At 42.3% G+C, this 12,719-nt stretch overlaps 1 protein-coding gene across 1 annotated transcript in view; it reads left to right on the forward strand.

Moving 5' to 3' along the window:
• Nucleotides 1-12,719, forward strand: part of Col4a4 (collagen type IV alpha 4 chain) — a 120,575-nt gene that overhangs the window by 40,224 nt on the left and 67,632 nt on the right. Inside the window, exons 7-15 of the mRNA XM_028874138.2 lie at nt 681-725; nt 1,540-1,656; nt 4,545-4,613; nt 6,247-6,282; nt 7,969-8,031; nt 9,567-9,602; nt 9,807-9,848; nt 11,668-11,748; nt 12,467-12,520. Coding sequence (XP_028729971.1) covers nt 681-725; nt 1,540-1,656; nt 4,545-4,613; nt 6,247-6,282; nt 7,969-8,031; nt 9,567-9,602; nt 9,807-9,848; nt 11,668-11,748; nt 12,467-12,520 — 543 coding nt within the window. The remainder of the gene's footprint in view (nt 1-680; nt 726-1,539; nt 1,657-4,544; nt 4,614-6,246; nt 6,283-7,968; nt 8,032-9,566; nt 9,603-9,806; nt 9,849-11,667; nt 11,749-12,466; nt 12,521-12,719) is intronic.

Below are 12,719 nucleotides of genomic sequence, written 5' to 3' on the forward strand. Positions count from 1 at the left end.
GCCCACCCACCTCTCTATAATACTTAGGCTCATGAAAACTGTATAACGGCACCCGGTCAAAAACTAAGACATAGGGCTCTTTTCTCAGCCCCTCTCCCAAGGGGCAAGCCCTTCTAGAACATTTCTCCAATCTGAAAATGCACACACACCGAGGACTGACTTTGTTCCTTCACTTCCCAAACTACCCAAACCAAGTATTACGTGTACCAAGCTGAACTTTTCATTTCTCAGACAACAATATGTCTTCGAGATCATCCTGTGTTAATTTCTTAACCTACATTTATTTCTTGAAAAATACCATGGAATATGCTATCCTGTGTGTGAAACCACAGAAGAAATTCTTTTTCGGTATAGCGCCAGGGCGGGGATGTAAGCCCATCAATTGCTGTTGTTCACATTAAGAATCTGTTGTCCTGGGAAGGCTTCTGAGGGCTGGAGTTTGACAGACTGCTGAATATTTAGTTTGGGTTGGTTCTGCCGAGTCGTCTTCCCAGCAACACACGGTGTGAAATGACGCTTCTTAAATGTGGAGGTCTAGACCAATGAGTATAAAACCGAGTGACAATGACTGCTAAGGGTTTCTGATTTGGGATTACCAACTGTTCATAGTTTCCAACGAATATACTTGCCAACCTAATAATCTAGTCATTTTTATGTCTTTGTTTTATATTTTGAAATAGGGTCCAACTGGTGTCCCTGGATTTCCAGGTTTGGATGGCATACCTGTAAGTGTCCCCACATTTTTCCCCATTGTTTTACGGAAGGGGGAAATAGTCATTAGAAGCTTTAAAGTGAAGCAGAGTGTGATGGTACACATGTGCCATCTGAGTGTCTTGGGAGGCTGAGGCAGGAGGATTAAGAGTTTGAGGCCCTCCTGGTTTACATAATGAGAACCTATCTTGGAGAAAAGAAAGAAAGAGAGAGAGGGAGAGAGAGGAGAGAGAGAGAGAGAGAGAGAGAGAGAGAGAGAGAGAGAGAGAGAGAATATCCTCATAAACAAAGTCCTTGAAAAAAACATATGTTCAAAAGAGAACATTTGGTTAGTTTTTTTAAAGACTGCCTACTCTTCAATCTTGTGCAATAAATCCTCAAACTAAAACATTTTACACAAAGAACAAAGCCTTCAAAGATATTAAAGTAAAAAATCCAAAATAGATGCTAGACACCATGCCATGCTCAGTGCTCTGGACTGAAATGTGTGCCCATAACCGAAGCCTCCTTTTCTGGCGGGTCCCAGCTTTGCGAGTGGCATTGAGCATCACACAGTACAGGAGCCCAGTGGAAGAAGAAAGTGGGGCTTGGGGGACTCCACAATGCAGTGGAGTCTCCTCCAAAGCTGGAGAATAACTCAAGCTAAATTGACTTACCCTAGACATAGTACATTTTAAAACTGCAATTTTACTAGGTAGCACTTTTAGGAAGCCTCACAAAGTGAAACAAGTAAGCCGTTAAGTTCTGCAATTTGGGGTCCATGTTGCCCAGCCTTTGTGCTGGGGTTTTCTTGCAGAAAGATTTTGCTCACAGTTTTGTCCTCCACAGGGTCATCCGGGGCCTCCCGGACCCAGAGGCAAACCTGGTGTGGATGGCTTCAGCGGCTCAAGAGGTGATCCAGGGCTTCCAGGAGAACGAGGAGCTCCTGGCCCAAGAGGCCCCCCTGTAAGACACCGTCAGCACGGCCTAGAGTGATCCTAAGTGAAAAGACTATTGCGGGAATCTGTTTGGTGTACTAGGGAAGAGTCAACGTGGCTTTGCCTGTAGCATGGTGAACCAAACTGGGTGGTTGAGGAGGGGGATGGCAAGGTGGGCAGAACCAGAATATGGAGGGGCTTCATAGGCTGCAGAAGTAAACTAGATTTTCTTTCCCATGCCACGAGAAGACGTGGAGTGGCTTTAAGAAAGGTTGTGCTCTAACTGGTTTCATGAAGGTATTTCTAGCTCCTGCACAAAGGCTGGATAGTTTAAAAAGGAGTGGGAGCAGTTTACCAAAACTTGCATTCCCTCCCTTCAGGGTGAATTTGTATTTAAATATAGCTTCAGCAAGGGTCAGTCATTTATTCTCACCACCCACCGCCTCACCTCTTTCACGTAAGTGAAAATCAGACATAATCTGGCCTGGGAGAAAATGCCTTATACGAAATTCTCAAAGAACTAATAACAATTGAGAAAAAAAATTTAATAAGTAAATAAATGCTTTCCCTTAAGAAAAAGTTAACTTTTTATGTATGGCTGCCTTTCAGCCTTTTCCCTTTGCTATTTAAATAGCTCTTCTCAAATCCCCCAAAAGGTTTCTTATTGGCACTACCAGAACCGTCCATTTTGCCTTCATTCATCATCCCTGGGCTCCAGACTGAAGAAGTACTGGTCTGAGCACAGAACTCAGAAGGAAGTCTAGGCTGGCACCTTTCTTGATATCACACAAAACTCATCTTGGGTGTTAAGGTTCTCAGTAAAGCACTCTGCACTAGTCTCAGCCATTTGCTGGTCCAGTACTGTGAGATGAATGCACACGTGTGTCCCAAGCTCTTCCAGCTGGACCAGACATCATTCTACTGAGTCAGGCATTTCAGAGAGCAGGGACTCTCAGTGGCTGCTTTACTGTGGCAAGCAGTAATGACCACAGTGTTGCAATGTCACAATAGTCCCTTTGTTAAGCAGCGTTCTTCCATTCTCTCCTTTGGTTCTTCTGACCACCCTGCCTGTAAAGTGAAACTGTCCGTGAATTATAAAGCTAATCAAAGCAGCCTCAGGCACTGGTGGGAAAAGTTACTATTGTCTTGTGATCTTTTTTTTTTTTTTTTTTTTTTTTTTTTTTTGTTTTGTTTTTTTGTTTTTTTGTTTTTTTGTTTTTTCGAGACAGGGTTTCTCTGTGTAGCTTTGCGCCTTTCCTGGAACTCACTTGGTAGCCCAGGCTGGCCTCGAACTCACAAAGATCCGCCTGCCTCTGCCTCCCGAGTGCTGGGATTAAAGGCGTGCGCCACCACCGCCCAGCGTCTTGTGATCTTTTAAAGGTTTTGTTAAACCATTAAAAATTCTCTTGCCATCACTTATAAATACACGAAGAAATGAAAAAATAGTACTAATATTTATGTAGAAACAAAGCTATGCATCTCCAACCATCTTGTCTCCTAGGCCCAGTGGGGGAGTTAGTTACCTAGAAGTTCAGCAGGTCTGAGGAGCTGAACTGTTTGCCAAATGGTCTGGGAATATTTGGGCATGCAAGAATTTCATAGCAGAAGACAGCTGAAATATTAAAAGCTGGATAACACCAAATATTCATAATAAATGGCTTGCCTATTGACAGACCCTTAGCCAGTCAAAGCATAGCTTTAATACACAGCTGAATTTCTATAAGATATTCTTGTAGCCTGCAAGAACTTACCAGAAAGCCATTGGGGGTCTCCCACTGGAAACAAAGTCAGCTGCTCTTACAAGTGAGATCAACTTGGAAAGTTATACTCCTTTAGAGAGCTTGATAATATGAAGAAGGCAGAAATTCTGCATGACAATCAAATTAATGCATATAAGATATTAACTGGGATATTAAGTTGTTATATAGAAAAATTAGAGTGGAATTCATTGAGCTATTTCATTTACTATTTAAAAAATGCTCTAAACAGTTGGACATAGTGGCACAGGCCTTTAACCACAGCACTTGGGAGGTTAACGCAGTCAGATCTCTATGTTTCTGATAAGCTATAGTCACATCATGACACCTTGCCTCAAAAACCAGGCAATCAGCCAACCAACCAACCAACTAACCAACCAGCCGCCAGCCAGCCAGTCAGCCAGCCAGTCAGCCAGCCAGTCAGCCAATCAGCCAACCAGCCAACCAGCCAACCAGCCAGTCAGCCAATCAGCCAGCCAGCCAGTCAGCCTGTCAGCCAGCTAGTCAGCCAGTCAGCCAGCCAGCCAGTGAGCCAGCCAGTCAGCCAATCAGCTAATCAACCAACCAGCCAGCCAGCCAGCCAGTGAGCCAGTCAGCCAATCAGCCAGCCAATCAACCAGCCAGCCAGCCAATCAGCCAGTTAGCCAATCAACCAACCAACCAACCAGCCAACCAACCAACCAACCAACCAACCAACCAAACAAACAAACAAAACTCTCTAAATAAGCTAGCAGCTTCACAAAATGGAAGATGCTGTTAGTTTTGCAAGCCAGTCTTACAAAGACTGTTTTGAATATAAGCTCTGTTTTGAATACAAATACTAAAATGAGTCAAATAAATGTCCTTAAAAATTATTTTGGGGGTATAAATTAAATTGCAAAATTATTTATTTTTAAGACCATTTCATTGCATTATGTTATGAGAAAAATGCAGTCTTTCTGCCTCAGAATGAGTAACTAGCTATCTATTAGTGGGGTCTTTCTAACTGAGGGCCTGAGAGACTTGTATGCAAACCTTAGAACAGTAAAATCGGGGAGATGTAAATCCACCCCAGGGAGATGGCTACAGTGCTTTTTTAATTGGTGACTAGTATTTCATATAGAAAAGAAAATATTGGAATGGGAATCCACTTTTTCCTAAGTGACTCTTTGCCTTCCAGGGTCACCCTGGGGAAAATGGAGAAAAAGGAAGGTCGGTGTTCATTTCAGGGGGCATTAAAGGTATTCAGGTGAGTGTTACAGCCATCGTGGGTTTATCAAAACCATGTTCCCAATAGGAAATGCATGGACAGGGATTCATTACAAAATATTATTGAATGTACTGATGTACAGAACAAGATGGCCCAGTTCCTCTCATATGAAGGTGCTGACCTTAGTCTCCATGGCTGTAGATTTCCTGGCTGCCTACACCTTCAGAATTAGAAGGACATCTTCATTTCAGGGTTCCTTGGACTAATTACTATTGTTATTTGGGCCAGGTAGTCATTTTTTGAGGACTTACCTGAGAATCGCAGGGCACTGAGAACCTTGAGGTGGCCTTAGTTGAACAATAATGTGAAACTAACCCCACAGAAATAACTGTAGCTAAACGTGTGTAAAATCTGAAATTGTACTTTAAGTATAACTTGAGTTTAGAAAGGCCCTGGGTCCTAGGAGCATGCACGCGCACACTCTGATCATCACACAAAGCAATCAAATCTCAGCACAAAGTTCAGTGTTAGATCTGGATGCTGCAGAGTGTTAGAGACTCTCCCCTGGATCCTTTCCGGACACTCTAGAGCTGTGGTTCTCAGCCACCCTAAGGCTGTGACCCTTTAATACAGTTCCTCATGTTGTAGTGACCCCCCCAACCATAAAATTATTTTTATTGCTACTTCATAACTGCATGTTTTGCTACTGTTATGAACAGTAATGTAGATATCTGATATGTGACCCCAGAGGGGTCGTGACCCAGAGATTGAGAACTGCTGTTCTAGAGCGAGGCCTGTACAGCCACTAGACCAGAGATTGTGAGGAAACAGGACTTTTAGATCAAGACGATAGCGTGAGATGAGCAGAAGGACAACCGACATCTTCCTTCTATGTTATCTTCACCGTAAGCATTGCAGCTAAAATGGAAAGGTATCCTGGCCGTCAGGAGCCAAGGGATAGCACAAAGTTGATGTAATCGTAGCAGCTTGCAGCTCTGCTCCAGGGAAAGTTTCTTCAATGTAACAACTCTGCTCCAGCAGGGCTGCATTTCCCTATCCAGCAGGGGAGGGCTTTTTTAGGGAAAATGTTACAATTCGGCTCAGCTCTAGCTCCTGTGAAAATTGTTACAGCTGAGCTCCGCTCCCCAGAAAGGGTCACACTACACAACAAACCTCACTCAAGAGATTTATTGGGAAGGGAAAAAAATCCAGGAGGGTGGCTGCCTCTATGGTGAGAAGCAGCAGCAAACTGAACAGGGTACAGAGCTTATATGGGGTTTCTTGCCGGGTGGGGTGGGGTGGGCAGAGCTTTCCATGGTGTTTTGGGATTGGTGGGGTTTTGTAGCCTGATACAGGGGTAAGCTCAGAGATTGGTGGGATTTCACGCTCAGGGATCTCAGGACGTCAGGATCAGGGAGTTTTTCCTTGGCCCTTTTCATCCTACACTGACTCTACCAACCTTGTTTTGATCTCCAGGAGGTAGAAGGAGAAATTAATGAAGGAAATCCCCTCTATGGAGCCTTTCTGTGGTTGTTTTCTCAATACTGACAAAGTATATACGCAGCCTACCTGAGCTAGTGCAGCTCATTCTTGTTACACTTTTCTTTCTGAGTCATTTGTGTCCTAGAAAACTGTCTTCCTCTTGTAAAACAGTGTAATGATGTCATTGCAGGGAGACCGCGGGGAACCAGGACTGCCCGGCTTACCAGTAAGTCTCCCGAGAAGACCATGGGCATCTCTCTTCTCTTCAAACAGCTCTTTAGATTTTAAGTCCCACAGGACCAGCCACAAAATGTGTGGGACCCACCTAGTATAGAATAAAAATGTGATCCTTTTTCAAAATTAAGACTTTCATAGTACTGGCAGGGGGTGTTAAGTCCATGTATGATGCCCCAGTTTACCCACCAGGAAGCAGTTGCTGAACCTCAGAAAGCTGCCTCATACCCCCTACCCACATTGTCTGGTCATGATCATTTAGCACTATCAGGCATTTACTGACCTCTAGGAAATTAACTTTTAGAAACATAGATATATGTGTAGCCTCCTACATTAGTATAGCAAATGTAGCAAATGGAATTTGTTCCACTTCTGTAACGTTTTTGCCTGCTAAATTAATAACTGTTTCTTGCTATTTTGTCCCACTTTTATCTCCTTGTGGTCTGTGATTCAATGATCATATGAGCCTTTCCAGTTTATCAATGTTTACAAGATTGATACTGAAAGCAGTTTTACCTCCCAGTGATTAACCTGCAATTCTGCTTTGCGGCTTCTAGCTATCCACAGAATTGTGTTCCCAGGCCAGTTCCCTAACTGTGCAGAAGCTCGATTCCATGTAGCAAATGAGATCCTGTTGATGTCACTGTTAAGATAAATGCCGGTTCATCTTCCTAAAGAGAGCAGATCTTCACACTCATAAGTCATTTGATGTGAACTGTAGAGCAGGGGGCTGCTCTCTCTAGCCTTCTGGGCTGCTCAGCCATCCCTGCCAGCTGCCAGTGTATAAGCTTTGATGTTGGCAACCTATAGGAGACAGAAAAATTGCTTATGTCTGAACTATCTTGATCCTGAGCTGGGGACAGTGTTTCTATTCACTTTAGTCTTCTAGGCCACATTTCAAGAGTATTTTTAAAAAGTACAAATGCATCAATATTTAAATACGAGATGGGATAGATGGCTCAGTGGTTAAGAGCACTGGCTGCTCTCATAGAGGACCTGGTCTTGGTTCCCAGCACCCACATGGAGACTCACAACTGTCTGTAACTCTAGGTCTAGGGCAGTGATTCTCAACCTGTGAGTCTCAACCCCTTTGGAGGTAGCATATCAGATATCCTGATTCACCACAGTAGAAAAATTAGAGTTATGAGGTAGCAATGAAAATTATTTTATGATTGGTGGTCACTACACCATATGTAACAGTATTAGAAAGAGTTACAGCACTAGGAAGGTTGAGAGCCACTGCTCTAGGAGATTCCCTCTTCTGGCCTCTGCAGGCATGTGATACATAGGCGAATAATCATAGGCATGAGAACTAAAAGCTTTTAAATATGAATGTTACCCAAGACGAATACGAAGAGACATCTTGATGTGTATAAAGTTGTATTGAAATTAGGAAGAGCTAACAAAGTTCTTTTGTTTCTGACTTTTATCATTACAAGATTTGTTGGTTAGATGTTGGTTGTTCTCTTGACCTGAAGGGAACCCTGCTGTAGAGTGTGTTACCCTTACTGGAATGCTGTTCCCATCTCTGTTGAAGATGCTCTCACTGAGCATATGTGGTGGTGGGGGGTACTGACTGCTGTGCAGGTTTATATCTTTTGGGGCTTACATGCTATCCTTTCTGTGAGAGATAATTGTGGTTTTCACAGTAAACATGCGGATCTCTCTCTCTCTCTAGGGATCTAGGGGTGCACAAGGATCAACAGGGCCCATGGGGTATGCTGGTGCACCAGGACCAGCAGTAAGTATAGCTCTGCCGATGCTGTCCCCCTGTAGACAACAGTGCAGCAGTGAGAACAAAGCTGTATTCTTGAGTCAGGCTGAGGAACCATCCTCATTGGCAGGAACCCATCTTGATGCACAGGTCCCCCATCAGAAGCCACTCTCTACACAGACAAAGAGCCCACCCGTGTTTAAAAGTCCACTGTTCTCTCTCTCTCTCTCTCTCTCTCTCTCTCTCTCTCTCTCTCTCTCTCTCTCTCTCTCTCTCCTTCTTCTTCTCCTTCTCCTTCTCCTTCTCCTTCTCCTTCTCCTTCTCCTTCTCCTTCTCCTTCTCCTTCTCCTTCTCCTTCTCCTTCTCCTTCTCCTTCTCCTTCTCCTTCTCCTTCTTCTTCTTCTTCTTCTTCTTCTTCTTCTTCTTCTTCTTCTTCTTCTTCTTTTCTTCCCCTTCCCCTTCCCCTTCCCCTTCCCCTTCTTCTTCTTCTTCTTCTTCTTCTTCTTCTTCTTCTTCTTCTTCTTCTTCTTCTTCTTCTTCTTCTTCTTCTTCTTCTTCTTCTTCTTCTTTTTCAAACACAGGGTTATCTTGGCTATCCTGGAACTCACTTTGTAGACCAGTCTTGCCTAAAACTCAGAGATCTGCCTGCCTCTGCTTCCAGAGTGCTGGATTAAAGGCATGCACCATCACACCAGGATTGTCATTTTCATTTTAAAATGACATGTAGTTGTGCACATAAGGCTAGAGAGAGAGTTTTCCACATGAGCCAGGACTCGAGTTCTACCCCAGAACTCACATAAGGAGTCAAGCATGCTTCTTGACTTTTGACATAAAGTTGGCACATGCTTCTAATCCCAGTGCTGGGACTTAGGTGGAAATTTAGAAGGATATAGGTGGAACTCGGGGAATTCCCTGACTAGCTGACCCAGCCTAATTAGTGAACCTCAGATTTCAGTGGGAGATCCTGTCTCTAAAAATAAGAAATGACATCTGAGATGGATCCTGGTCTCCACATGCACTACATACACATGCACCAACATACACATGAGCACATACATACTTGTACATTCATATGCAACTGTATTCATGAGGTACAACATGATATTTGGATACATGCATTTAATGTGCAGTGATCAAATCAGGATAGTTAGCACATCCATTATCTGTAGCATCCATCATTTCTTTGTATTGGAAGTATTTAAAATCTTCGGTAGCCATTTTTGTAATGTGTGATAAATTATTGTTGACCTGTCACCTCAGTGTGCTGCGGACCACTAGAACTCAATCCTTTCAACTAACTGTATCTTCATTCTCATTAGCTGGCTGTTCTTTCACCTCCTTCTTCCCATCCAGCCTTCCCAGACTCTAGGAACCACTGTTTTTCTCCTTACTTATATGAGATCAAATTTCTACCATCAAATTTCTATCATCCTCATAAGGATGAGAGCAATAGCATGAACAATTTTAAAATCAAAAGTGTTTCCTAATTGAAACTTGGGGTGACCAAGGAAGACATTCTGATGCCTATGACTGATTATAGGGTTTTTTTTCTGTTGATTTAGGGACCTATAGGTCATCCTGGGAGCCCTGGGTTGAAGGTAAGTGCTGAATAAAACACATCATCAGAGCCTGCCCTCGGCGAGATAACTGGCCATTGACATTCGTCTCAGTCACCTCTTTCCTTTCATCAGACTTCCCATTTAAGTAAACCTTAATGAGATACACAGCTAGAAGTCTTAATCACTTTTAATTGCCATTTTAAAACAAAAAAAGCAATTAGATCTATTTTCTTTTCCTTTCAGGGGAATCCTGCTGTGGGAATAAAAGGACAAAGGGGAGAGCCGGTAAGGATTCCTTGTGCAGGAGAGCGAACTAAGATGTGTGCTTTCTCTAGTAACAGAGGCTGTTGTGACCATTTGTGTTCATTGTGACGTCACTGTCCAACTTTACAGCTCATAACTTCTCTTTGCTAACTTAGTTTATCCTTAGCTGTAAAATGACAGTTCTGAGAAAACGTAAATTCTGGGGTTAGGAAGTAGGTTCATGGGTAGGGTGCTCGAAGAAAGTCATGTGTGGTGGTGGCTTCTCTGGACTTAACCTGAATTTCCAACAGGGGTAGGTTTCTCTTTCACCACACAGGAGAGATAGTTCTTGAGTATCATCTCCATGACAGGGTAGGGTTAACCTAGCAACACCAATCTGTCCCTGCTGACATGGAGTTCCAGAGTAGTTAAATTACAGTATGGTTGGTTAACATATGAAGACTTCACGATGAAGGAAATGGCCATGATATATTATTGAACATGAGGCCAGGTCACAGAACTGGAAACTCAAGTTTGTAAAAGTAAGAACAAAGGACACTACTCTCAGACATAGTGAAGCATGCCTGCAATCCCAGCCCTTGAGAGGGTGAAACCTTGTCACACACACACACACACACACACACACACACACACACACACACACACACACGCACGCCTCTCTGGGAAAAGATGGTTAAGGTGGTACACACCTGTAATCTCAGCATTGTGGAGGCGGATATAGAAGGCATAGGAGTTCAGGACCTTGTTTTGGCTGCATAACAAGTTTGAGGCCAGTTGGGCTACATGAGAGATTATCGAAAAATAAAAATGAAAACAATAATAAAAATGAAAACACCACCCTCCTTGTTGCTTACTAAGTATTGCTGGGTCATTGTGGATCTTTTGGAATCTTTATTCTTCAGGTTTTTCTTTATACGTTTGACTATGATAGCTATATGATACTTTTCATAATATAAAAAAAAAAAAAAATAGTAGCATGGCCCAGCTTTGAAGATGCACTGTATAGGTCTTGTTTTTTGTTTGTTTGTTTGTTTTTGGTTGTGTATAGGTCTTTTGGTGGTCTGTATAGGTTGCATTTGGACCACAAGGATAAGAGTGGTCATCATTATCAGCACATATTGCTTACTCTCTGCTGTTCGTGCATTTGTTCAGTTTTTACATATTTACAAAATGTATGTAGCAGTCAATACATCAACACAGTTAGCTAACAGGATATAAGGAAAAAATAATCTTACAGTAGCCCTAACTTCTGAACTCTTCGGTACCTCCCTCATCTGCACAGAGACTGGATCCTTATTTACCCTATTTTCAGTGAACTTGAGATGATATCCTTCATGAAGAAATACCACCCATGAGAAACATAGACACACTCTGAAGTGCATGCTAGCCTCAAATTTGTGATTCTTCTGTCTTAGTCTCTTATCTGATGAGATTAAAGATACATAACATTTAGCTTGATTATAGCTGTAAGGCTGAATTTAACAAGACACTGTTCACATGTATATGAACAGACATGTATGTGTATATATCTGCACACATTGTGTGCACGCCATACATAAACACTACAAAGCTCTACATCAAACATCTTCACTTGATTGTCTCTAGATAGTAATATTATAGATCATCTCTATTTTTATTTTTAAAATTTGTTTTAAGCCATATTTTCGTAAGAAACGATAAATAAAATTTTGTATCACACAATACATTTTCCATGATTTTATTTTAAATCTAGGACTCACAGGATTGGAAACATTATATTATTCCTGAGTGATAGTTTTCTTTGCTTTAAAACATAAGTTAAAATGAAATTCCTATTTTTTTTTTTTTTATGTTTTTAAAGGGTGAAGTTGGCCGGCATGGTCCTCCTGGGCCCACCCTGTTTATACAACCACCTGATTTGAGTCTCTATAAAGGAGAAAAGGTAAGTCCCACGTACCCCCTAGGTTACCTCATGAAGCATGCATGGGAAACCTTTCGGGCACAGGTACAGGGCTGGGCTACTGTGCACTATCACATGAATCTCAAAGCTGCCTTAATTAGCTGGTGCCCTTGCTAGTCCATTATACAGGGTTGAGCGCTGCGGCTCAGAGCCTTACAGTGTTCTCGGGACCACTCAGCTGCTGAGCGGCAGACTGGGCGTGGGCTGAGCTCAGTCCTGGAGAATGCAGGACCTCAGAGTGCAAAGAACATGGGGAGTCCAGTTGTCCTTTCAAGGTCAGAGATGGGCTTTGGTTTTGATAGCTGAAAAGCTAACAAATGCGTAGAGCTGAGTACATGACGGACTTTGGGAAGACAGTAATTCATCTGACCAACACAAGTATTCCCAATGCCAGATGCATAGTCTGTAGTTGTTTTTAAGTTATGCCCAAATTTCTCCTACCTTACCAAATCAAGCCAGTACTCTCAATAGCTATATTCCCAATGGTGCACCTGCAGTCTGGGTCCAGAGCTCCCCTCCATGCCCCCTATGCTTCTCATATTCATCCAGATAATACCAGGAATATAAATGTACTTAGGTCTTAGTTGTTAATTTGATTTCTTTCTTTAATGAGAAACAGGTTGTTGAAAGAAATGATTTATGAAGTATATGGAATTCAACGAATACTATGTAATCATATTATATCAATCACACTTTTTAGGGTATAAAAGGAATTCCTGGAATGATTGGACCTCCAGGACCTCCAGGACGCAAGGTAATTTAAATTCCTTTCATTTACTTATGTGAGACAATATTTTCATCTAATTTTTCATGTGACTTTCTCATTATTTTAACTGCCGGCACTTACTACTGGAAATTCTCATTATTTTACTATAATTTTATAAACCTCCATTGTAAAGATGTTCTCTCTTTAAGCTGTTGTCAGTGTTTTGGGTTTTGTTTCTCATTGTGTT

Source organism: Peromyscus leucopus, chromosome 13, assembly GCF_004664715.2.
Source record: "Peromyscus leucopus breed LL Stock chromosome 13, UCI_PerLeu_2.1, whole genome shotgun sequence".
Taxonomy (NCBI): domain Eukaryota; kingdom Metazoa; phylum Chordata; class Mammalia; order Rodentia; family Cricetidae; genus Peromyscus; species Peromyscus leucopus.